At 42.9% G+C, this 23419-nt stretch overlaps 1 protein-coding gene across 1 annotated transcript in view; it reads left to right on the plus strand.

Moving 5' to 3' along the window:
• PKHD1 (PKHD1 ciliary IPT domain containing fibrocystin/polyductin) overlaps window positions 1-23419 on the plus strand; it is a 980909-nt gene that overhangs the window by 156814 nt on the left and 800676 nt on the right. Inside the window, exons 24-25 of the mRNA XM_030198735.1 lie at window positions 12484-12668; window positions 18154-18276. Of these exons, the coding sequence (XP_030054595.1) occupies window positions 12484-12668; window positions 18154-18276 (308 nt within the window). The remainder of the gene's footprint in view (window positions 1-12483; window positions 12669-18153; window positions 18277-23419) is intronic.

Below are 23419 nucleotides of genomic sequence, written 5' to 3' on the forward strand. Positions count from 1 at the left end.
ATGTGGACTAGCGTTCCAGGCTGTGTGTGGCAATGCCAGGTTGGAAGATGATAGTTTTGCACTGTGTAGCTTTAGTGGTGTCCAAACAGCTCTATGGTTAAAAAAGTACATTGATTGGTAAGAAATTAGCTGCAGACAAAGGTTTAATTAATGACGATAAAAGCTTGGATTGATAAGCCTCAGGGATGGAGTGGTTGGTATCTTTTTCCCATAGCAACTGAAGAGTGTTTTTATTCTTGTATTGATGTGACAGTAAAATCTTGTATACAGATGAAGCAGTATGACCATTGCTCAGCAGGGAGTTGGTTAGTTGGTAGATGGTAGGATCAGAACGGTTAATAATCTTCCATAGACCAGATTTTTTCAAGCAATGAAATAATTGAAGCCAGCAATAAAATTGGGTAGAGGCAAAGTGGAATTGAGACTGTAATTCTTGGAAAGGCTGTACATCATCAATAATACAGCTACAAATATCCTTTGAAGACCAAATGTTACATTCTGCCCTGATTTCTAGTAGAAAGTATTATTGTTAATAAGAAATTTAGGATTGTTCCAAATAGATATTATGCAGTGAAGTGTGTATGGGATGTTCATGTAAGCGGTCCAGGTCTTGTAGACAGGTCTTAGAGTTAACTATAATGAGGTTATCTTTCTGTGTGTAAACCAGAGAGGCTGTGATAAGGAGATTCAGAGGGATTGGATGGGCTCAGGACTTTTCAAGTCAGAACTGTATAAGAGAATAATTACTATCAAGGGAAAACCAATTTCAACCTTATATTATAAAAGCCTTGTGATATAACAAACAAATCAGGAAAGAGCAACCCAACATTTTCCTTCAGGGCTTTAAGCTTTGTCAGTGAGATCCTAACAGGTTTACATTTCCAGAGAATAAGAGTTTGTCAACCTGTTTTTAAAATGATTTGTGAAAAAGAGCAGGAATCATACTATAGGACTCATTTTCAAAGCACTTAAACTTACAATTTCCATAGGTTACAGTGAGGAGCATTTTCGATATGACGTCTAAGTCCGGTTTTCGACATTTTGCACAAAACGTCCAAAATTTGAATAGGAAAGAAGGTCATTTTTGAAAAAGAAAAACATCAACTTTTTTTTTAATTTATTTATTTATTAGGATTTTTATAACGCCTTTTTGAAGGAATTCACTCAAGGCAGTGCACAGTAAGAATACTGTATCGAACAAGGTTTTGTGTTTTGGATGGTTTTTTTTTTGGTAAAAAAAAATGAATAAGTACAAAATGTACAGATTCATGCCATTGAGATGTAGGAGGAGCCAGCATTTTTAGTAGACTGTTCCTTCAGACACCCCAGGAGATCAATGGGGCACCCTAGTGGGCACTTCTGTGCACTTCGTGAAAATATTCCCTGGTACACATCTCACTTTTGCTCCCTTATCGTGTCCCCTGAGCCCTCCAAAACCCACCAAAACCCCACTGCACACCACTACAATAGCTCTTATGGGTGAAGGGGGCATCTATATGTGAGTACAGTAGGCTTTTGGTGACTTTGGGATGTGCCACAGTTTCCACCACAAGTGTGACAGGTAGAGGGAGATAGGGACCTGGGTCCCCCATTGTTCACTGCACTGACCACAACACTATTCCAGGGACCTGCACATTGCTCTAATAGACCTGACTTTAACATATGAGGCTGTCATTGAGGGTGGCAAGTCATATTTTTATTCACTTTTTGTGCCTTCTTCATTCTGAAAACAGGTCTAGACTAAAATGTCTTGGTTTTAATCCTGGATGGTTTTGTTTTGTTCCATTATGACTGTAAAATGTCCGCCATAATATGGTCTAAAATATGGTTCTGAAAATACCAATTTGGACGTTTTTGTGAGAAAAACATCTAAATGCAGCTTAATGCCACTTTTTGGCTGTTTTTCTCTTTTGAAAATGAGCCCTTTGGTAGGTAAAATTAAAACAGAATATTCCCTCATGGGCAACTGACCAATCTGTATCATGGAAACTGCTGGTTTTACCTTCCCTCCCCCTCCAAACCACTTATACCCACCTTATGCCCTTTGAATTTCTGTTGATTTCCACATATTCAAACTTTTTCATCATCTTCTACGAAATTTGTATTGAGCCACCCTAACAGCAGTTTTCTCGGCTACTTGCTGATATGTTTCAGTTTTATCAAAAAGCAATTTATTCTGACATTGTAATAATACTGTTTGGTTATTCAATTCTAGTTCCCCAATTTGCTTAAGCTGCTCCTATTATGTCCCATACTTTCTTGTAAGCTGTCAACAACCTCTACCCTTGTCGGCAAACAGTGATCATGCATATTCTGCATGATCTGAACAAAACAACTTATATAACGTAAAGCAGCAGAGCATGCACAAGAGACAGAGGTCAATTAAAGGACAGCAGGTGTTCTGTCAACTGATCTGTTTACATAGTGTAAACTAGGGGACAATGGACAATAGTCCAGACTCTTACCACTACAGGGATGATCTCCCCTAATCCTTCCAGTAGAGCACTGCACCAAACAAGCTGTTTTCTATAGCCTAAACATCCTGACATTGATCTCAGTGGAAATAAATGTGCATTCCTCTTCTGAAATGGAGAATACATATATATCTAGTATACATCTAGTCTGATCCAAAACAAATCCAGACTATGCCTCCTTGCTATATGCATGTGAATCAGGAGTGGTTCTGGAGGACTGAAGAAAGTAGGATGTGTCCTTCTCCACAAAAGCAGAAGTAAGGTGGAGGTTGGGAACTATAGACCAGTTAGGCTGACCTCTGTGGTAAGTAAAATAATGGATTTGAAATACTTCTGAAAAAGAGAATAATGAGGTTTCTGGAATCTAATGGACTTCAGGACCTGAGGCAGCATGGTTTCACTAGATCAGGTCTTGTCAGAAAATGAAGAACAAGGAGAGGATTTGGGGTAGTGAAAAGATGGGGGGGAGGGGGTGAGAGAGAGAGAGAGAGAGAGAGAGAGAGAGAGAGAGAGCTTAGTGGGAGGGATATGAGATTGGATTGCACAAAGTGCAAAGGGAGGGATGGAAAGAGAAAGGCAGTACTTGTGAGTGTGTGTGAAGGGCTGGGAGACCATTATGTATGAGGGGAGGGATAAGCCTTCCACCCTCCCTGCCCCCCCTGCCCCCCCACACAAAATAATGTAAAAATGTCAACTATTTAGTTAGGCCATGCTTTCTTTCTCACCTGCCATCTTTGATTATGTTGTTCAAGTCTTACAATCAGATTTAAGAATTGACTCAAAACATATTTTGAGTTTGGCATCTCTGGTTTTGAGATTTGTTGGCAGAGATTTTCAGCAAGAGTCACTGTAGAAAGCAGCTGTTTTGCATTTTAAGATCAGCTAATTTGCATGGAACCAGCAGGTGATGCAATCAAGAAATAAGATAGAACAGTAGCTGTGGGATTTCATTGTACCTTGGGTGTTGTAAATGCCTGAATCTACCTGTCAAGCTTTCAGGTGATTACCAAAACATTTCTTAGGATTATCACAATCGTTTCTAACATTGTTTTGAAATTTCTCGTACTTTATAGTATTAACAAATTACAAAAACAGGGTATATAAATTCCACTATAGCTGTATCAACTGTTATATACACACTCTATCAACAACTATTAAAGTGTCAAAAATTCTTTAATGTTTATATCAAATGTTATCAACAACCACATGTTCTTAAAACCTACAAAACTTTCATACTCACACCTCATCCACTCTACAAACATACCAACACTCAATCACTCCAAACTCACAACACATGTAATAAATAATTGTTAACAAATGCACATATTTTGTAACATTACATGCATAATGAGGCAGGTAACCAGGTGGAACAATTTTCTAGCATGTCCCAACAGTCCTTCAGTAATTCTTGAATCTTGAAATCAATGATCAAACAAAGAGCTGCTGCACACAACAGCCCCTCCCCAGTTCTTAATTCAAGAGATATAAATCATGTGAGGATATTCCTGGAGACTGACTTGCTTGTAGAGTCACCACATCAAAATACAAACTCTGTGTATACCAAACTCGTGATGTATAAGTTGCATTTCCACCAATACATTGTTACCCAATCCGTCACAGTGCAAACGTGGCAGTAAATTCTTCAAACAGCAAAAATACAGAAACAGCACAGATTACAAATTCTATTTGGTCAGCCCACGGTGGTCAGCTTTTTATTTTTTCAAACACAGCAAATCAGTAGAGAAAGTGGAACCCACCAAATTGCACAACACAACTTCCAAACTGACTCCTGTCAGTAAACTAATAAAAAAGCTCATAAGTACATACATAAGTACATAAGGGTATTTTCAGTGTTGGGAAGGAGGTGCGGGGCCTGGAGGTCCATTGTGTTTTAGGGGGGTCAGTGGGGAAGGTATCTACTTGGGGGGTGAGGGGTCTGGGGGTCCTCTGGAGCTCCAGGCCCCTATGTTTGGAGTGGGAGGCCTGGAAACATGCAAATGCATGCTGGACAGGGTCTTCCCTCCCTCTCTAATGCCCTGGTAAATCCTAGTTTTATATGTTTATTAAAGTTTTTTGTCATACAAATAATACAAAAGTGAACACTAAAGCAAACAGAACCCCCCCCAAAAATAAACACAATCATAACATAATCAGAGGTCCATGGCAATACCTGGAAACAAATAGTATGGATACCCCAGGTCAATGAGTGCTATGTGGCTCCTGGCAAAAGAGGTCTAAACGAGCCCAGGTCCGCAAAACAGACCTAATGGTTCTACACCTATGGGCCAAAATTGTTTCGTATTTCCTGATCACGCATACATAACTCCACCATTCATTATAATGGCAGGAGAGGGGTGTATGGCAACTGTCGCAGCTGTATGTTGCCCTGGTAAATCCTAATGCCAACTATGAGCTAGAATAGGGTTTGTTGCGGGAGCTGCACCCTTGATTGGTGTGCTGCCTGCTGAGCATTGGGGAGGAATGTTAATGGCCCTGTTTAGCATGCATTTTCATGTTATTAGCATTCAAAGCTGGTGAGCTTGTTGTTTCACATGCTCAATGGCTCTGATCCTCAGGCAGAAGCAAATGCAGGCGCTAGTCCAGCGCTAATGGCCTCTAGTGCCCATGTTTGCTTCTGATCATCTCCACATCAGTGCACATGATGCTGGCGTGGTGCTTGCACATGGCTGATGCTGGGTTCCTAGCAGCACTGCAGAAAACTCACTGTGCCAGGGTCCTGTGAATGAGCCGTCAAGTCCTTATGAACACACTGTGTGGTGGTAGGTGATGGTGCCTCTTCATAATTTCCCTCCTGTGGCTGATGCACAGGACAAGGAGATGAGACTCCTCAGCAGAAAAGTTTGGCTGTCTCCTTAAAACCCTTTAGTGTCCAATGTTCCCGTAATAAGCCATATGGGAACAGATTGTTGGGAATATTAGACACTAAAGGGTTAAAGACATGTTGAGCCAGAATGGAAACACCCTTCCAAGTGCAGCATCATATGTAGACGTGGTACTTGTGGATAGGACATCCTGATGTTGGCAGACAATGATTTTTCAGGGCAGGATCACTTCTGCATATAGAAGTTTTCTGAGGGTTATTTTCCATTGGCAGACATGATCATCTGATGTCTGTGTCAATCTATGGTGCATCTTTATTGTAGACGTTTTTGGCAAATATTTTCAAACATTGACAGATGTTTTTCTTGGCAAGCCATTATACCTGTGCTCTTCTGAATGTCTGCAGCTAGGCATTTACTTTTGGATTTGGGCGCCATATCGAAAATGCCCCTCTCTGTGTGCCTGATTTGAATATGTACTATTTATTAGTTTACTGAGAAGAGCCTGTTTGGAAGTTTGAGTTTTTTTTTAAATGGCGACTGCTGTGAGCAGAACTAACCACAGATATTCAATGTTGGGCCATGTCTGGTCACTGGTACTGAATATCTGGGGCTAATCTTTACTGAGCTGGCTGCTGGGATTTATGCGGATCGTGGCCAATATTCCATCAGGACCTGTGTAGGACACCTATGCAGGTCCCGGTTGAATGTTGGCTGGGACTTGCATAACTTGCCTGCACATTTCTAATGTCCTTCCTTCCCACCCACCCATTCCCCGGCAAGGATCGGTCCACTCTCACAGCCCCCTGACAAGATTCAGACCACTCCTACTACTCCTAGTTAGATTAGACACCCCCAGACTTACCTTAACCTCATTGGTGGGCCAGCAGGAGCAGGAGGGTGTGGGCTTTACTCCTACCCCAATGCCCTGCTGGACCATCAATGAGGTTAAGGTAGGCCCCAGGGAGGGGGAGGCTATTCTTACCAGAGGGTTGGGGGAGGGGTCTGAACCTTGTAGGAGGGATAGGAAGGAGGTTTGAGCCTAACCAAAGGGCGGGGGAAAGGTGGAAGTTTTGGGGCGCCAGATAGTATTCAGTGCCGGCACCTGCATAGCCAATTGCGCATACTTCTCCCACCCCCCTCACATGCTAGACTACACTCTACCGGGCTTCTGCATGTTCAAATTGTACCTTTGATGTCTAATGACCCCTGATGCAGGCGCTGTGCACCGAAACATGGCCTGTGCCGAGTCATTGATGTACAAGATTGTGTGATTGATCTATAAGACTGATCTATGCTGTGGAATAAAAGAACTTGTCCAGTTTGTGAAGGCTGTTGTTACTTTCTGTGTTTTGGATTTTGCTCTGTGCTTTGAACCCTCTCTGTGCTTTTTTGAGCACCTAACTGCTGTGAGGTCTGCATGTAACTGACAGTATTCTATAACTGTAATGCATAAGTGGCTAGGCATGCCTCTGACCTACCCAGGGGCCTCCCATGTCCCAGCAGTTGCATGCTAAAGAAATTTCATGCTAAGGTTATAGAATTATGACTAAGGGCAGGTACGTGTGTAAATGAAAATTAGTGCCAATTAACTCCAGTTATAGCCTCTTATTGGTACTTAGTGCCAATTAGCACCTGATTTCATAATTAAGTTACACATGTATCTGCCATTATTCAAAAAAACTGTGCATGGAAATTTGCATGCTAAGCTTGAAAATGTGCATGTTAGATTATAGAATTATGGGGTATGCATGCATACCCCCAGATTCTATATATGATGCCCAGAATTGCCCCTGCCCAAATTAATTAACAATCAATTAATATCAATAGGAAGGGTGAGACAAAGCTCAGAATGAACTCCCCTCACCCCTGCCAAGATGGCTACTAATTTGTCCTCACTGGAAAATAGCCCTCCTTAGCAACTCTTCTTTCCTTCGTTGACTAGTTAGGCATCTGGTTCTCCTGTCATAGAAAATATTTTTCCTCAGCCTGCTTAAACAGGTGGGAGTGTTCTGTAATTCAAAAAGCTTGGAAGAGTGTGTGTGAAGGGAACAGTTCTCCTTAGTATCTCATTCTCCTCTTACCCTATTCTCATCCCCTTTCCTGACAGTCCTTTCCCCTCACAGAGACCCCATAGCAACTTCAATCCCCTTACTCACGCTCGCCTTCTGTCCCACACAACTCACAGCCCCTTCAATCTGTTCACTCTCTTGCCCTCTACACACCTTTACTCACTCTCCTACCCCTCCTCCACCCTCTATCTTCTTCTTTTCACTTCAATTCCTTCACTCATTCTCCCTCTCTGTGGTTGCCAAGTGCAGAGGCAGATGCGTCTGAGAAGACTGCAATAAAACAAAAGAGAGGCAATACCCACTGCATACAGACCCCCAGATTCTATATATAGTGCTCAAAATTGCTTGCAAAAATTTGTGTGTGCGCCCAATTTGCACACGTAATTTGATTAGCAAGCCAATTAGCACCAATAATTGGGAGCTAACAATAAATTGGCATTAATTTGCAATAATTTGGATTTGCGTGTGTTTCTTGCGAAGTGCTATTCTATAAAGCTGCTAGTGCAATATTTTTAGTGTACAACTGAAAATGGGCATGACCATGGGAGGGGCCTGGGTAGGTCAGGGGTGTTCACTAAAGATGCACAAAGTATTATCGAATTCAGGGTTTCAGTTTATGTAAATCCTCACACGCAAAGTTGGGCGTGGATCTCAGTGCTATGTGTTATTCTATGAATGGCACCCGTCTTTTACTAAGCGGCGGTAAGTCCAAGGTGGGCTTACTGCTCACTAATTTATTTATTTATTACATTTGTATCACACACTTTCCTACATAGCAGTAGGCTCAAAGTGGCTTACAGGTTCCGGAGAGGAGAGTACCAACTCCGGGAATATATACAGAGTGGAAAATAGAGTAACAGTAGGTGCAAGGAAGCTGATAAGGTTCCGGAAAAGAGAATACAACTCTGGGACGAATATATAGTAGCATATAGAGAGAAGTAATCCCAATGAGGCTGATAAGTCTCGGGGGATGGGCCTACAGCTTCTAGTGAGCAATACAGAGTAGGATAAGGGTAGAAGTACACTTAATTATAATCTGGAACTACCACTGGATTACCACAGCAGTATGGCAGTAGTTCCCACCATCAGTGGGCGCCATTTCCAGCGCTATTAAAAAAATGTTATTTTTGTAGTGCCAGTGTTTACCTGGTGGTAATTGGGCAGTGTCGCATGCTGCCCGGTTACCGCCGGGTTAGCGTGGGAGCCCTTAGCATCACTTCACTGGGTGGCGGTAAGTGCTGCTCCCCAAAATAGCTACTTGGAAGTGGTTCACTTACTGCACAGCGGTAACAGGGGCTGCAGTGCACGTCAAAAATACGTGCTGATGCCAGCACAGGCCCCCTTTTACCGCAGCTTAGTAAAAGGACCCCTTGGAGCACTGTTTATAGAATAGTGCTGAGTGCACAGTTTTTTTTCAGCGCCCAAATTTGGGTACCATTTACAGAATGAAGTACAGAAAGCAATAGGGATAAATAATGCTATACAAATAAGAATAAATAGGTTTCTGAAAAACTATCTTATCCAATCAATAAGAATTTTTATTAAATACATATCTTTAAAAGCCCATCAAAACATATGTAACCTGCTGAGTGAAAAGATGCAAAAAGTCTGGTTACAAATAACAGAGGTAAAGGCTATAAACATTTGGAGGGTCAGCTTCCATTTTTGAGTTTTGTTGGTCAGTAGAATGGGACTGTGCAATGTTTTTCACAGCTTTGATGTTTTTTTGATGTTCTACAGCCTAAAAACTGCAGCTTCCTAAAGGGTTTTATGATTTCTGGAGTTAATTATTTTTTATTGATAAACATTTCTCATTTTAAAAGTTGCAATTAATCTATACCTGAGGCTGAAATTTTGCAGGATTAGGGTCAAATATATCAATAAGTACATGGACATCAAAAAATAGAAAACATAAAACAGCATGGCACCGACGTGATCTCAACACCTCAATTCAAATTGTCAAAGCCCATAAGTAGATCAACCAGCTTATTTTCGAAAGAGAAAGACGCCCATATTTCGACCCAAATCGGGAGATGGGCGTCCGTTTCCCGTGGGCGCCCAAATCGGTATAATCGAAACTCGATTTTTGGCGTCCTCAACTGCAGTCCATCACGGAGATGAACAAAGATCACGGGGGCGTGTCGGAGGCGTGGTGAAGGCGGGACTGGGGCGTGGTTATCAGCCGAGGAGAGATGGGCATCTTTAGCTGATAATCAAAACAAGAAGGGCGTTTTTGACAAGAATTTGGTCCGCTTTATTTGGACCCTTTTTTTCAGGTCCAGATCCCAAAAAAGTGCACCAACTGACCAGATGACCACCGGAGGGAATTGGGGATGACCTCTCCTGACTCCCCCAGTGGTCACTAACCCCCTCCCACCAAAAAAAAAACACTTTACAAACTTTTTTCCCAGCCTGTATGCCAGCCTCAAATGCCGTACCCACCTCCATGACAGCAGAATGTGTTCTATCCTCTGACAGGCTTTCCCTGGTTCTGATGTGGGTCTCGGGTGAGAGTGACACCTTTTCTGTTAAGTGCACTGCAGAGTCACATCACCAATGCATTATGGTGGGTATAGGGTATTGGGCTCCGTGATTCCACTAGCTTCTGTTAAATGCTCACAATGTTGGTAGTTGGTAGGCTCTACTCCCATGGTGCTTTTCCCTCTGCTTACTGGGTCAGAGTGTGCCCTGTTTTGTTTCCGATAGTCCATGAGGTAGTGGCCATTTTTGTAAGACACTTTTAGATCCCTTTCATGTGTTACCCACGTTAGAGAACATTAGTTATTACCTTGAATGTTGCTGAAAGAGGGCATTGTAAACCATTCTGCCAACTCGGACCTACTGCTAATCTCAGTACCAGCGAGACTTGTTGCCAGTGGGGCACAACCTCTGATCTGCAGTTAACTGTGAGTAAAGGTGCTTATTCAAATAAAGGACGTTTTCAGCGAGATTAGTCTTCAGGTGTGAACTGCTGTGCCAAGGTTATACACCAGCAACAAGTCCTGTCCCTGGAGCACTTTTAGTGGGTATTGCAGTGCACTTCAGGCAGGCAGACCCAGGCCCATCCCCCCCACCCGTAACACTTGTGGTGGTAAATGGGAGGCCTCTAAAACCCACTGTACCCACATGTAGTTGCCCCCTTCATCCCTAAGAGCTATGGTAGTGTTGTACATTTGTCCCTCCCACGACAAAATGGCTTGGATTGGGACATTTCTGAGCTGGGCGTTTTTAGTTTCCATTATCGCTAAAAAAAAAAAACGCCCATCTCAAAAGGGACCAAATCCATGGCATTTGGTCCGTCCAAACCGTATTTTCGAAACGAAAGATGGATGCCCATCTTTTTCGATAATACGGTCTGTCCTACCTCTTCACATACCCGTTTTCGGACATAGACGCCCATGGAGATGGGCGTTCGCGTTCGATTATGCCCCTCCAAGTATCTAATATATTTCAGCACAAGACCTACTTCAGGGGATGTAGCTACAAATTGAATTGATGCCCAACAAGAACAGTCAAAGGGATAGTTGAAAAACTGTACAACAAAATTAGGGGAAAAGGAAAAGATAAAAAGTGACATATACATCAAATTAAAAAAAAAAATAAGGGGACCATAAAGAGTTTGCAAAACCGGTCAAACTACAAATATTGTGTAAAACTTGAGCAATTACCCAAGGGTAAAAGGAGACAAAGAACCTCCTAAGAAAATTCTTCTAATTTTTAGTTTTTTTATCCGCTCTGGAGCCTAAAAAGAAGTGACGGAACTATGTTCCAGATCATTCCCTTAGAAATGAAGGACCTCATTTATCAACCCCCCCTAGCGGTCCCCAGCACAGCAATGGGCTTTGTTGGCATTGCCACGTGGGAACTGCTAGCACGGCTTTATAAAAGAGGCCCTAAGCCTTGCTGCTAACATTGGTGAATGCTTACTTTCTAGGGTTTAGTGAGAAAGAATTTGCATAATTAGTACTGGAAAATGGAGTGACAGAGAAACATGAAGAAAAAGTACCCCCTTCAATCCTAATAAAGTTGTCTCTTACTTTCCCTCTTCTGAGAATATTATCCTTATAGTTACTTTGTGCCTGTGCTTGATTGAAAGTTTTCACAAAAAATTCAAAGCATTTTTGTACAAAAAATTCCTGACAGTCGCAACCCAGCATTAAACCACAGACAGCACAACAAATATTTATTTATTTGTTACATTTGTATTCCACATATTCCCACCTATTTGCAGGCTCAATGTGGCTTACATTGTACCGTGAAGGCGTTTGCCAACTCCGGTAGAGAAACAAATACAGTGAAGTTATAATCGAATAAGGTTCATATGTTACAGACACTATTGGGAATCATAGAGAAGGAAAGTTATATAGTGTTCATTATGAGCTTTAGTTACATTGTGTTGCAGGATTCAGGCACTTGAGTTGGGTCGGGAGGGTATGCCTTATTGAACAGGTTGGTCTTTAGTGATTTCCGGAAGTTGAAGTGGTCATATGTTGTTTTCACAGCTTTTGGTAATGCATTCCACAGTTGTGTACATATGTAGGAGAAGCTGGATGCATACGTTGATTTGTATTTGAGTACCCAGATCATGAAACTACACTACCGCACATGATATGTTAACTGACCACTCAACTCTATTCTCCCTCTTCATGCACCCCTGACCTACTTGGCATATCTGATATGTATTTTTGAGTTGTATATCGGACCTCTATTTGTATATCTCAGTGAATTTAATATAAGCTACACAGAACTGAGTCACTGACTTGGACGTGTGTAGGGTATAAATCCAATAAAGTAATGTAAAAGTAAAGTAATCATATTGCATAATAAAGTTAGTTGGAGATTTTATTTGCGTACAGTATCATGAGCTACCTTTACTATATTTATCTGACATATATGTGACTGAGAAAAGCAGTATCTTATAGTATTACAGAACATGGCATTTGCCACATTTAGCTCTAGGATTTTGAAGAAGCACCTCAGAGGGAAAAACTCACAAATGCTTGAAAGAGTTAGACTTCCAGAAACTTGTGTGATTTTTTGTTTAGCTAGTCACACTTCCATATACCTTTCTACATCAACTTTATATTTCTCATTTAGGAGTTCCAGTGAAGATCTCTTCCCATCACCTCAAGATGCTCCTGCAGGGCAACTCGGATAATTTCACTGCCCAATACATCAATGCAAGTGATTTCGCTGTCCTTATAGATCTAAGCACTTGTTATCACAATATCTATACCCTTACGTGGACCTCCATGACTGGTGATCTGCCTAATATGATCAATGTAAGTGTTATTATTTCAATTTTCCTTACATTTAGTGTGACCATTTAAATCAGTGGTTCCCAAACCTGGTCCTGGAGGCACCTCAGCCAGTCAGGCTTTTAGGATATCCACAAAGAATATTCATGAGAGATTTGCATGCTTTGCCTCCGTTGAATGCAAATCTCTTTCATAAATATTCATTGTGGATATCCTGAAAACCTGACTGGCTGGGGTGCCTCCAGAACCAGATTTGGAAACCACTGATTTAAATATTGAATTGTTGGTGTCCTGCACATTGATACTGAAATAGGGTGATACGTTCCTCTCAGTGCATGAATTCTTTAGCGCTGTTCATCATTGACCTTACTGAAAATGATCTCACTTTTGTCAGGTCAAGGTCTTTTTCAACAGGATAGGTGCCAGCATAGGAGCCGACTCTGTGGGTGGTGTGGGTGCTTGAGCACCCCCAATATTGAGAAAATTTCTTGTATATGTCTAGGGAGGAGTTATTTCCACTGGGCATAGCACCCCCAATTTTGAAAAGTTGGCTCCCATGGTGCCAGGGCACTATTTGTCTATCCCCCAAGTTTGGGCTCATTTAGTAATCTTTGTAGAAATTGTCATAGCCCATGAGAGAGCCATTGATGGATAGATTAAATCACTGCTATCATGACTTCACAACAACACAGTAAGGGCCCTGTTTACTAAGCAGCATTGTAGGCGCGTTAACGTAGGTGCATTAATGTTTTTAATGCATGTTAACCATGTACACACATTAAGCATGTATGTGCCTACAATATCCCTATAGGCGCCTACATGGGTAGCATGCACGCTAAGTGTAGGTGCGATAAAAACACTAACACACCTTAGTAAAAAGGGCCCTAAATGACAATAAAATAAAAGACCAACATTGCCCTCTACTCTGCCCAGAATGGTGGCCATGGTTGAAACTGCCACCCCTTACAGGTTACCTTTACCTTTTGTGGTTAATGTTGTACTTTCCTTTATCTTCTTTCTCTCTCTCATTCTCTCACACATTTTTGATTATTTTTTGATACTGTAAGATCATATCCTTGTGTTTGCCTTTAACACTGTGTCTCTCCCTTCCTTCCCCCTTTTTTTCCTTTCCCTTAGTTTTGTCTTCTTACCTTCCCAAAATTTAATTATATTTTAATGTCAGCCTCTAAGATAATATTGACTGATTGGCAGTATATCAAATAAATATGAACTATGAATCAGGGCTTAATTTGTGGGAGAATGACTTTCAAATTCCAGTAAAGCAGGGGCATTCAGCTTTATCCCCTCCCTTCCAAGCAACCTGCAGGGAAGAAGAGGGGTGGCGGTGAGCCTGGAGCAGATCAGAGAACAGTCACTACCCCCTAATCCAGCCCCTCTTCTTCTGTTGCTCCTGGCCCACCCAAGCCTCTCTTTGCTCCACAGTTCCACTTCCTTTTTATCTACAAATTTAGCCCTTCTATGAACTAACTATAAACTATGAAATGGTCTTTCATGAGGATCAATACATCAAGGTAAGACGTAAATAAATTTGATGGGAAGAGGAACTTACAGAGAGTTGTATATAATACAGAAGAAAGCAGACAAAGCATGAAAAAACTGTTGCATTCCTTATGTACTCTTTGGCTTCCCCCACTATATTATGATTAGCATTGCACATCAAAAGGCAGATGAACTAAACTGTTAAGCCACCATTTAACAATAGGCTTTTCAGGGCTTTTTTAATGCCAGTATGCACCGGTATGGCATACCGGCACCTTTTTTATTCTCCCGTTTCCTCTTGGGGTGGACTGACTGCTCTGGCAACCGGGCAGTGCCTGAGTGCCCATGGCAGTGGGGGGCCCAGTACTTCTCTCCCATGTGGCCCTTCTCTTCCAGGGCAGGTGAGAGAGGAGAATTGCTGGACATGGATGGAGGGGAAGGCAGGGGAGAGAGGAGAATAGCTGTACATGGATGGAGGGGAGGGCAGGTAAGAGAGAGGAGAATTGTTGCTACATGGATGGAGGGGAAGGCAGGGGAGAATAGCTGGATATGGATGGAGGGAAGTGCAGGGGAATCACTGGACATGGATGAAGGGGAGGGCAGGGGAGAGAGAAGAATTGCTGGACATGGATGGATAGAGGGCAATACTGGTTCCTTGTCATCAACACCAGACCAGTCCAGACCAATGGGTTATGTCTGTCCATCAATTGAAGGAGACAGAGAAAATAGTTCAAAGCACTTCGCCCCTTAAGGATATCATGCAGCCTAGGATGCTCAGTATTTTCTCTGTCACCTAGTGGATGGTGTAACCAGTATTACCATGTGAACCAGAGAGGATACTTTATGACCATTACAAAAACCTGCAAAGTGTCTGTAGTATGATGCATACTCTATAACATCTACATCCAGCATCAATTGCCTTCGGATGTCAAAATTGCTCCATCTCCGAATGCCGAGCCTTGTTCCATCTCCAGATGTTGAGCCTTGCTCTGTCTCTGGATGTCGAGCCTTACTCTTTCTCCGGATGTCGAGCCTCATTCTGTATATGGATGTTGAGACTTGTTTTGCCTATGGATATTGACTTTACTCCTTCTCTGAATATTGAGGCCCCATGCTCCTGCTCTGGATGTCAATCTCTCTTGAGCCTTGTTGCCTCTGGCTTTTGAGCCTTGCTCCATCTCTGGATGTCAAGCCTTGCTCCATCTCTGGATGTCGGGCCTTGCTCCATCTCTGGATGTTGGGCCTTCCTCCATCTCTGGATGTCGGGCCTTGCTCCGTCTCTGGATGTCGGGCCTTGCTCCGTCTCTGGATGTAGGACATTGCTCTGTCTCTGGATGTCGGATATTGCTCTGTCTTTGGACATCGGACTTTGCTCCATCTCTCGGTGTTGAGCCTTGCTCCATCTTTCGGTGTTGAGCCTTGCTCCATCTTTCAGTGTCCAGCCTTGCTCCATCTCTCAGTGTCAAGCCTTGCTCCTTCTCTTGGTGTTGAGCTTGCTCCATTTCTTGGTGTCCAGTCTTGCTCCATCTCTGGAAGTCAAGCCTTGTTCTTCTACAGCTCTCTAGCCTTCCTTCTTTGGAAGTTGAGCCTTGCTCCCCCTCTGGGGGTAGAGTCTTCCTCCATCTTTGGATATCAAGCCTTATACTATCTCTGGATGTTTAGCATTGCTCCACCTCTAGATGTCAAATTTGCCCTATCTATGGCTGTCGGGGTTGACCCATCTCTTGTGATTGTGCCTTCATCCATCGGTGGATTTCACCACTTGCTCCAGCTTGAGCTGCTGAGCCTTGCTCTATTTCTGCCTGTTGGGCCTTGCTCCTTCTCTGCTGGTTGGGCTGACCTAGGTCTCTGGGTGGCGAGCCTCGAGAGTTTGCTCCAGGGCGAGCTTCTATTTGTTTCCGGCTGGGGAGCCTGGCTTCACCGCTGGTTGTTTGACTTGGTTCCTTCACTAGAGGCTGACCTTCCTAATCTCTCTGCATTGAGAGTCGAGCTTCTGGTTTGTGAGTCAGGAGTGAATCTCTTATTGTAGGTTGTCTTGGGCCCGCTCGGGGCTTCCCCTCGAGAACTCGAGTAGAGATCTTTTCTCAGCTGCGTCTCTTTTTTTTTTAAATTCTGTTTCTCCTTGTGCAGAGATTCCTTTTCTATGGAGATGGACTGTATCTTCGATGCTAGGTGGGGGTATTGCCTCATTTCTGCTCATGGAACAGGCTGCTGTCCCTGTTTGTGGGCCATTCTTGCATCTTAGCCTGGAGTGGCTGTCTTGACTTCTGGTCAGGCAGTGGACCTTCATCTGTGGATCTTGGGCGGGGCACTGTTCCTTCTTTTGGCACAAGCCTATGTTGCTACTTGGCTCTTACAGTTTTGGCCTGGTGGGATGAATGGTCTCCTCCTCTTCTGCGGACCACTGGCTGCCTTACAGGGGTCGAGGTGGTCCTTCTCAGGGTGGAGACGCAGTTGCTCTTGATCATTGCTTCTGCCTTTGCTGGTGGCATCTTATCTCCACCTCTATCTCGGAGGAGAGTGTGCCTCCATTTTCCTTTGGGGGTGCGGACTGCCTCCTCCTGGGGTACCACATGGTTCCTCCTTGGGTGCCTTTTGGTTCCTTTCGCATTTCTTGGAATAACTGAGTTCAAGTTGATGCTGTCTGCCTCTGCTTCAGTTGGTGGCATTTCCCTCCATTTTTCTTGGGAGGCCATAGCTCTTGTGGCCAACCTGTTAGGGTTCAGACCTTTTCAGTTCTGTCTCAAGGCTTCCTGTCTGTTGCTATGACAACAACTTGATGTGGTATCATCTGGGTGAGTGGTAGATTGCTTTCTCTCTCCTAGGTGCTAGCATCGCTAGATGGAGTTTTCGTGGGTGCCTTTGCCATTCCTTCTTGTTGCAGGGCTCTTCTTGGACAGACTTGGGATTCTTTGGTTTCTGTTATGGGGTTTCTCTTCTTTATTTTGGGCCCTCCAACCTCCTTGTACTCCTTCCTTGAGAATCTCCGAGTCTCAGGGCTCTGGTTCCTTACTGGTGCCTCTGATTCTCTCTCTCTCTTTCGAGGAATCTGTTTGCTTCCCGCAATTTGGGACCTCTGGCTATCTCCGCATCACGCCAGTCCTATTTAGGAGGAGGCTTGGCATCTTTGTAGATGTTTCCTTTTCTGCCCTAGTGCTATGACTGCTTTGCTACATCCCATTGATCTGGACTGATCTGGTATTGATGACAAGGAAGGAAACATTATGCCCATACCTGATAATTTTCTTTCCTTTAATCATACCAGACTAGTCCAGATGCCCACCATGTCTGGTTTCCTTCTTCTAGGGCTTGACTCCATCATGTCGGTGACTGGGACTTTTTTGAACTCCTGAAAGCAGGGACCATTTCGGGAGGACAGGATTCACCCTTGCTCACCATACCACTTAGAGATGCCAGCTCTATGTGGCTCTCTATTGTGCTTCACTGATGAATTGCTTCTTTGGCTTCAGGGGTGCATCTGCACAACAGATGCAAGGACTGAGTGGTGCCTTCCCATGATCCTCGATGGTTGGTATGTCTGGCCGTTGGTTGCACAAGAGCCCAGATGGTCTCCCACTGGGGTGCTTTTAGCTTTCCAGTGAGCTCTCTTTTCTGTTTACTATGTTCTTATTTGTAGCAGGTGAGAATACCGTTGCTTGGCTATTTGAAATACTGAGCATTCCAGGCTGCACTATATCCTTAAGGGGGCAAAGTACTTGGAACTATTTTGTCTGTCTCCTTCCGCTGGTGGATGGACATAACCCATTGGTTTGGACTGGTCTGGTATGATTAAAGGAAAGAATTAGGTAAGAACATAATTTTTCCATTTTCAGGAAGTTGAACATGTGCTCAATAATTGGTCTGATGGATCAAAGAGCAATTGATACTGCAGTACATGAGGTTTTGAGAACTTGCAAGCCTCTTCTTAAAGCTATCAATATGCTTTTATATATTAAATCTAACAGAATGTTTATAATTCAATTAACTATTTATGTTTTAATGATTCCAGGTTTCTGCTGAAAACCTCACTGGTCTTAATACCTCAGTTAAAGCTCATGTTGTTTACGATGGTGGTGTTTTCATTGGACCAATCTTTGGTGACATGCTGGCTACCGCTAATCAACTTACTCAGGTAAGAAATGATGGATGCCAGTCTTTGCGCATTATCCTTTGGACTGCAGATTGCCCCTTTGGAGGTAGTGGAACCAAGAAGGAGTTACTCCTGCCCCTCCTAGGTCCTAAAAGCCTGCTGGAGAAGAATATTCTTCAAGAGGGACATGGGAAATGTAATTATGTGCAAGGTGGGGGTAATTTTATAAAAAGGTTCCTATGTGGAATGCCCCCCAAAATGTCTGTTTTATGCCTGTTTATACAGGCAGTTCACAAAATAATAAATCCTAATGATGCAAATAGATTGAGATGAGGCACCAGTAGATATAAAAGCCTCCTGCTATCACAATGTCTAGCTGTTGTATATTGACTCAGAATTTAGTTATCAGTCCCAATTACACCACAATTTTTAGAAAGAGAGAAAAAGATGGCAAATAAAGGCCATCCCCCTAATTCTATAAAAGTTGCCAAAAATTGGCTGCACAAATTTGAGCATGCGCCCAATTTGCATGCATATTTTAATTAATAACAAGTTAATTAGCACCAGTAATTGGCTTTTTAACAAACAATTATTGGCACAAATTAAATTTAATTGGAATATATGCACATAAATTTTATGCACGAGTTGAAAAAGGGGGCATGGACAGAACAGGGGTGTTCCTAGCATTTATATGTGTTGTTACAGAATACAGGGGAGATGTGCCCAATTTAGGCACTTACATTTGCAGCATGTTTCAGTTGGTGCAAATGGCTGCGCCTAAAGTTAGGCGCAATTCCTGGGCAGAAGCACTATTCTATAAACTGCACCTAACTTTAAAGCACTGCTTATAGAATAGCACTTCTTTTCGGCGCTGATTTTTTTGGCGCCATATATAGAATTCACCCCCATGTGGCCCATCCAGTCTGCCCAGCCATATCATCCGTTATGTCTTCCTCCCCCTAAGAGATCCTACAGGCCTGTCCCATGCTTTCTTGAATTCAGATACAGACCTCATCTCTACCACCTCCACCGTGAAGAGCACATAAGATCAAGTGTCCAAAAGTGTTCCATAAATATGGTGAAGTCTTATCTTGTGTATATCAGAAACATGTTGGTACTTGAAAAAAATCTTTAATGGGAACTCACTATAGGTCTACCACAATTTTCAGGCCAAAGAACATGCAAAATTCAATAAACTGCTGCACTGCCATTTCAATCAAAGCAGCAAAACCAATCAGCACTGAATCATCAACAACACAAAGTGCTCAACCAGTATTATTATTATTCTGTTATCCAAAATCTATGAGCCTTTAATCAGCAAAAGCAGAAAATAGTTTCCAATGTTGTTATTCGTCCAGCAGTATTTATTACTCTGATGCTACTGTCTGACTTGGCACTGGGTTTTGAAAGGTTTCTGCCTCAGGGAATTGCTATGACAAGGATGATCAAGACATTTTGAATGGCGTGTGCTCAGCTTCTTTCAGCATTTCAATTTGCGATGTCATTAGGAACAGACTACAACATACAGCATCTAAAAACCATCAAAATTAGTGACATCATTCAAATACAACTTATTCAGTAGTTCCCAGGCAAACAAAATGTGAGCTTATTAAAAATATTGCTCTGCAGCATATCTAATGAAATATGAAATACTCACAAAAGGCACATAAGAAATAAGCCAATAAAACATTATAGAATATTGTTCTATTCCACATAATCATTAGGGGTGTGGAGGAATAGTTTAATACAGTGGTTCCCAAACCTAGTCCTGGTGGCACCCCAGCCAGTCAGGTTTCAGGATATCCACAATAAATATTCATGAGAGATTTGCATGCACTGCCTCCACTGCATGCAAATCTCTCTCATGAATATTCATTGTAGATATCCTGAAAAACCTGAATGGCTGCGGTTCCTCCAGGGCCACTGGTCTAATAATTAGTGCAATGGCCTGAGAACCAGGAGAACTGGATTCGGGTCCCACTGCAGCTCCTTGTGGCTCTGGGAGAGTCTCTTAACCCTCCATTGCCCCATGTGAAAAATAAATACCTAAATGTAATATGTAAACCACTTTGATTGTAACCACAGAAAGGCAGTACATCAAATCCCATTCCCTTTTTCCTTAAGTTCTGTTGGTTTTATTGATTGTAAATGAAAAATCCAAAATTTCTCTCTTAATATGAGTGTGGCCATCCTGCTTCCTCTCAACAGACCAGGTAGAATTTGTTCCACTACAAACATATATAGTATCACGAAATGAATGGGACTGTGCTATACAATATGTCACCAGTGGTGGTGGTGATGATGCTGGTAAGGTGTCACTACAGGGTGGCAAAGTGCCCCCCCCCAAATAATCTGCTTGTCACCCTAATTTCAGTCATCAGATTGGTTCTGAAGTAGCCATATCCCTACCCAATCCAATGTCTTGCTGTTGCTGCCCTGTCTGATAAATCTTTAGCATTGTGAATGCTCATGGCCTGTCTGATAAATCTTTAGCACTGTGAATGCATATGCTTACAACAGTACTCACAGGTGGGAGCAGAACTTCTTGTTATTGTAACAGGAAGTTCCTGTCCTGTCCACAAGTACTGCTAAAACCATTTGTGTTTACAGTACTGAAGTTTAAACAAAGGAGCAAGCACTGTGGAGTGCAGGAACTGACTGCTACAGCTGGTCTTGCTGCTTAACCAATGTGAAGAAAGTAGGGAAAGGGAGAGGCAAGAGCAAATATTGTAGAGGGAGGGAAGAAGCAGGACCTAGAGAATGACATGGGGATAAAATTTGTCACCGTCCCTGTGGGTTCTGTCTCCGTCCCCACCCTGTCCTCGCAGGCCCCGTCTCCGTCCCCGAACACTTAAGATTTTATATTTAAATCTTTTTATTAAAGTATAAAAAGGAACAATATGCTGTGTAACTGTTGTGATTAAATTACAAATAGAAAAAATATTGTCGTCTGCATCAATCAAACATAAATAACAGTCCAGTTGATTAACAGGCTTCAAAGTAGAAAGTGACACGGGGACAAAGTTTGCCCCCATCCTCACGGGCTCTATCTCCATCCCCACCCCATCCCTGTTGGCTCTGTCCCCCTCCACATCCTTGCGGTTACTGCGGGTCCCTGTCCCCGTGTCATTCTCTAGCAGGACCAAATGCTGGGAAAGGTGGAAATAATGGATGCTTGGGAAGGAGGCAGGAGGCAGATGGGGGAGAAAGAAGCAGGGTATATGCTAGCAAAGAGGTGAGGATAGAGAAGGAATACTGGGGAAGGAGGCAGTACAGATGCTAGAAGAGGAGGAGGAGAGAGAGAATGGATGCTGGGGATGGAGGCAGGGACAGATAGGAGAAGGAGCGGTATGGACAAATGCTAAGAGAGTGGGAGAGGCAGGGGGAGTAGATAGTGGAGAAGGAAGTAGATGAGTGAGTTCTGGGGACTAGAAGATAAGAGATCAGATATTGAGGACATGGGGTGGTGTGAATATAGAAATTGTGTGGGAGAGCAGAAGAGCAAAGTGTAAGATTGACTGGGATTGGCCAGAGCATGGGTACTCAGGGTTTAGATGGTGACTGAGTAGCACGGGAAAGTGGAGACATAAGGATTAAGTGAAGGCAGGGTGGGGACTGCTTCAAGTCTTTTTACATCCTTAGTAAGGGCCTCCAAAACTGAACACAGTACTCCAAGTGGGGCCTCACCAGTGACTTGCATCAATATCTCTTTTCTCCTGCTGTTTACACCTCTATCTAAACAGCCTAGCATCCTTCTAGCTACAGCCATCGTCTTGTCATATTGTTTCATTGCCTTCAAATCCTCAGATACTATCACCCCAAGATCCCTCTCCCTTTCTGTGCATATCAGCCTCTCACTGCCTAACGCATATGGCTCCCTTGGATTTCTATCCCCTAAGTGCATCACTCTGCACTTCTGTGCATTGAATTTTAATTGCCAAATATTAGACCATTCTTCTTTCTGCAGATCCTTTTTCATATTTTCCGCGCCCTCTGGGGTGTCCACTCTGTTACAAATCTTGGTATCATCCACAAAAAGGCAAACCTTACTTTCTAACTCTTCGACAATTCCACTCACAAATATGTTGAACAGAACTGGTCCCAGCACCGATCCTTAAGGCACTTCACTACTCACCTTTCCTTCCTCCGAGTATATTCCATTAACCACCACCCTCTGGCATCTGTCTGTCAACCAGTTCCTAATCCAGTTCGCCACTCTGGGTCCTAATTTCAGACTGTCAAGTTCATTCAAGAGTCTAGTCTCCTATGAGGAACTGTGTCAAGAGCTTTGCTGAAATCTATATAGATTACATCTAGTGCATGTCCTTGATCCAATTTTCTTCTTACCCAATCAAAGAATTCAATTAGATTTGTTTGGCAGGATTTACCTTTGGTAAAACCATGTTGTCTCGGATCTTGTAACCTACTGGATTCCATGAAATTCACTATCCTATCATTCAGCATTGCTTCTATTACATTCCCAATAACCTAAATGAGGTTAGCCAGCCTGTAGTTTCCAGCTTCTTCTTTTTTTTTTTAATATTTTTATTATTGCATGAAGACAGAGACAATCAATTGTGAACAAAAACCAATCAACCACAACTCTATAACAAAACAATACAGTAGCACAGAAGTGTCCTTCTCTCCACCATTCTGAGCTTCATATCTTTTTATCATTTATACCCTCTCCCCTCCCATCTCCCTACCCTCTCTTCCCCAAAGGTTGCTCCTACCCTGTTACATGCAGACCCCTTTAAGTACCCATTGCTGGATCCGGTGGTGAGAGTGTTTTGAGTGCTCTCCCCCAGATGTCTCTATATTGGCGGTTCCTCCATGAGGCAGAGAGCCTAAATGATAAGTTTACCCAACCTCTCCCATCTCCAAGGAGATTTGGAAGGGTATAAATAGGGGTGTGTTAGATGTGCTATGGGGTATGAGACAGTGTGAAGAGCAGCTAGGGAAGGGTTTAGAGGGAGTTGAAAGGGACAACGGACTGTGGAGAATAGTGAGAGACAGAAGGAGGGGATGGACATTTGAAGTAAGAGAGAGAAGGTGAAAGGGGGAATGAATAGGATGGTAGGGGATAAGAGAAAAAATTTTTTGTGTGTTTTGCAGAGTACAAAAAAAAATGCATGTTTGTTTCCTTTTTATTGTTTATATAGTCTGGCTTTCTTGGGGGCTTCCA

Source organism: Microcaecilia unicolor, chromosome 3 (genome assembly GCF_901765095.1).
Source record: "Microcaecilia unicolor chromosome 3, aMicUni1.1, whole genome shotgun sequence".
Classification (NCBI taxonomy): domain Eukaryota; kingdom Metazoa; phylum Chordata; class Amphibia; order Gymnophiona; family Siphonopidae; genus Microcaecilia; species Microcaecilia unicolor.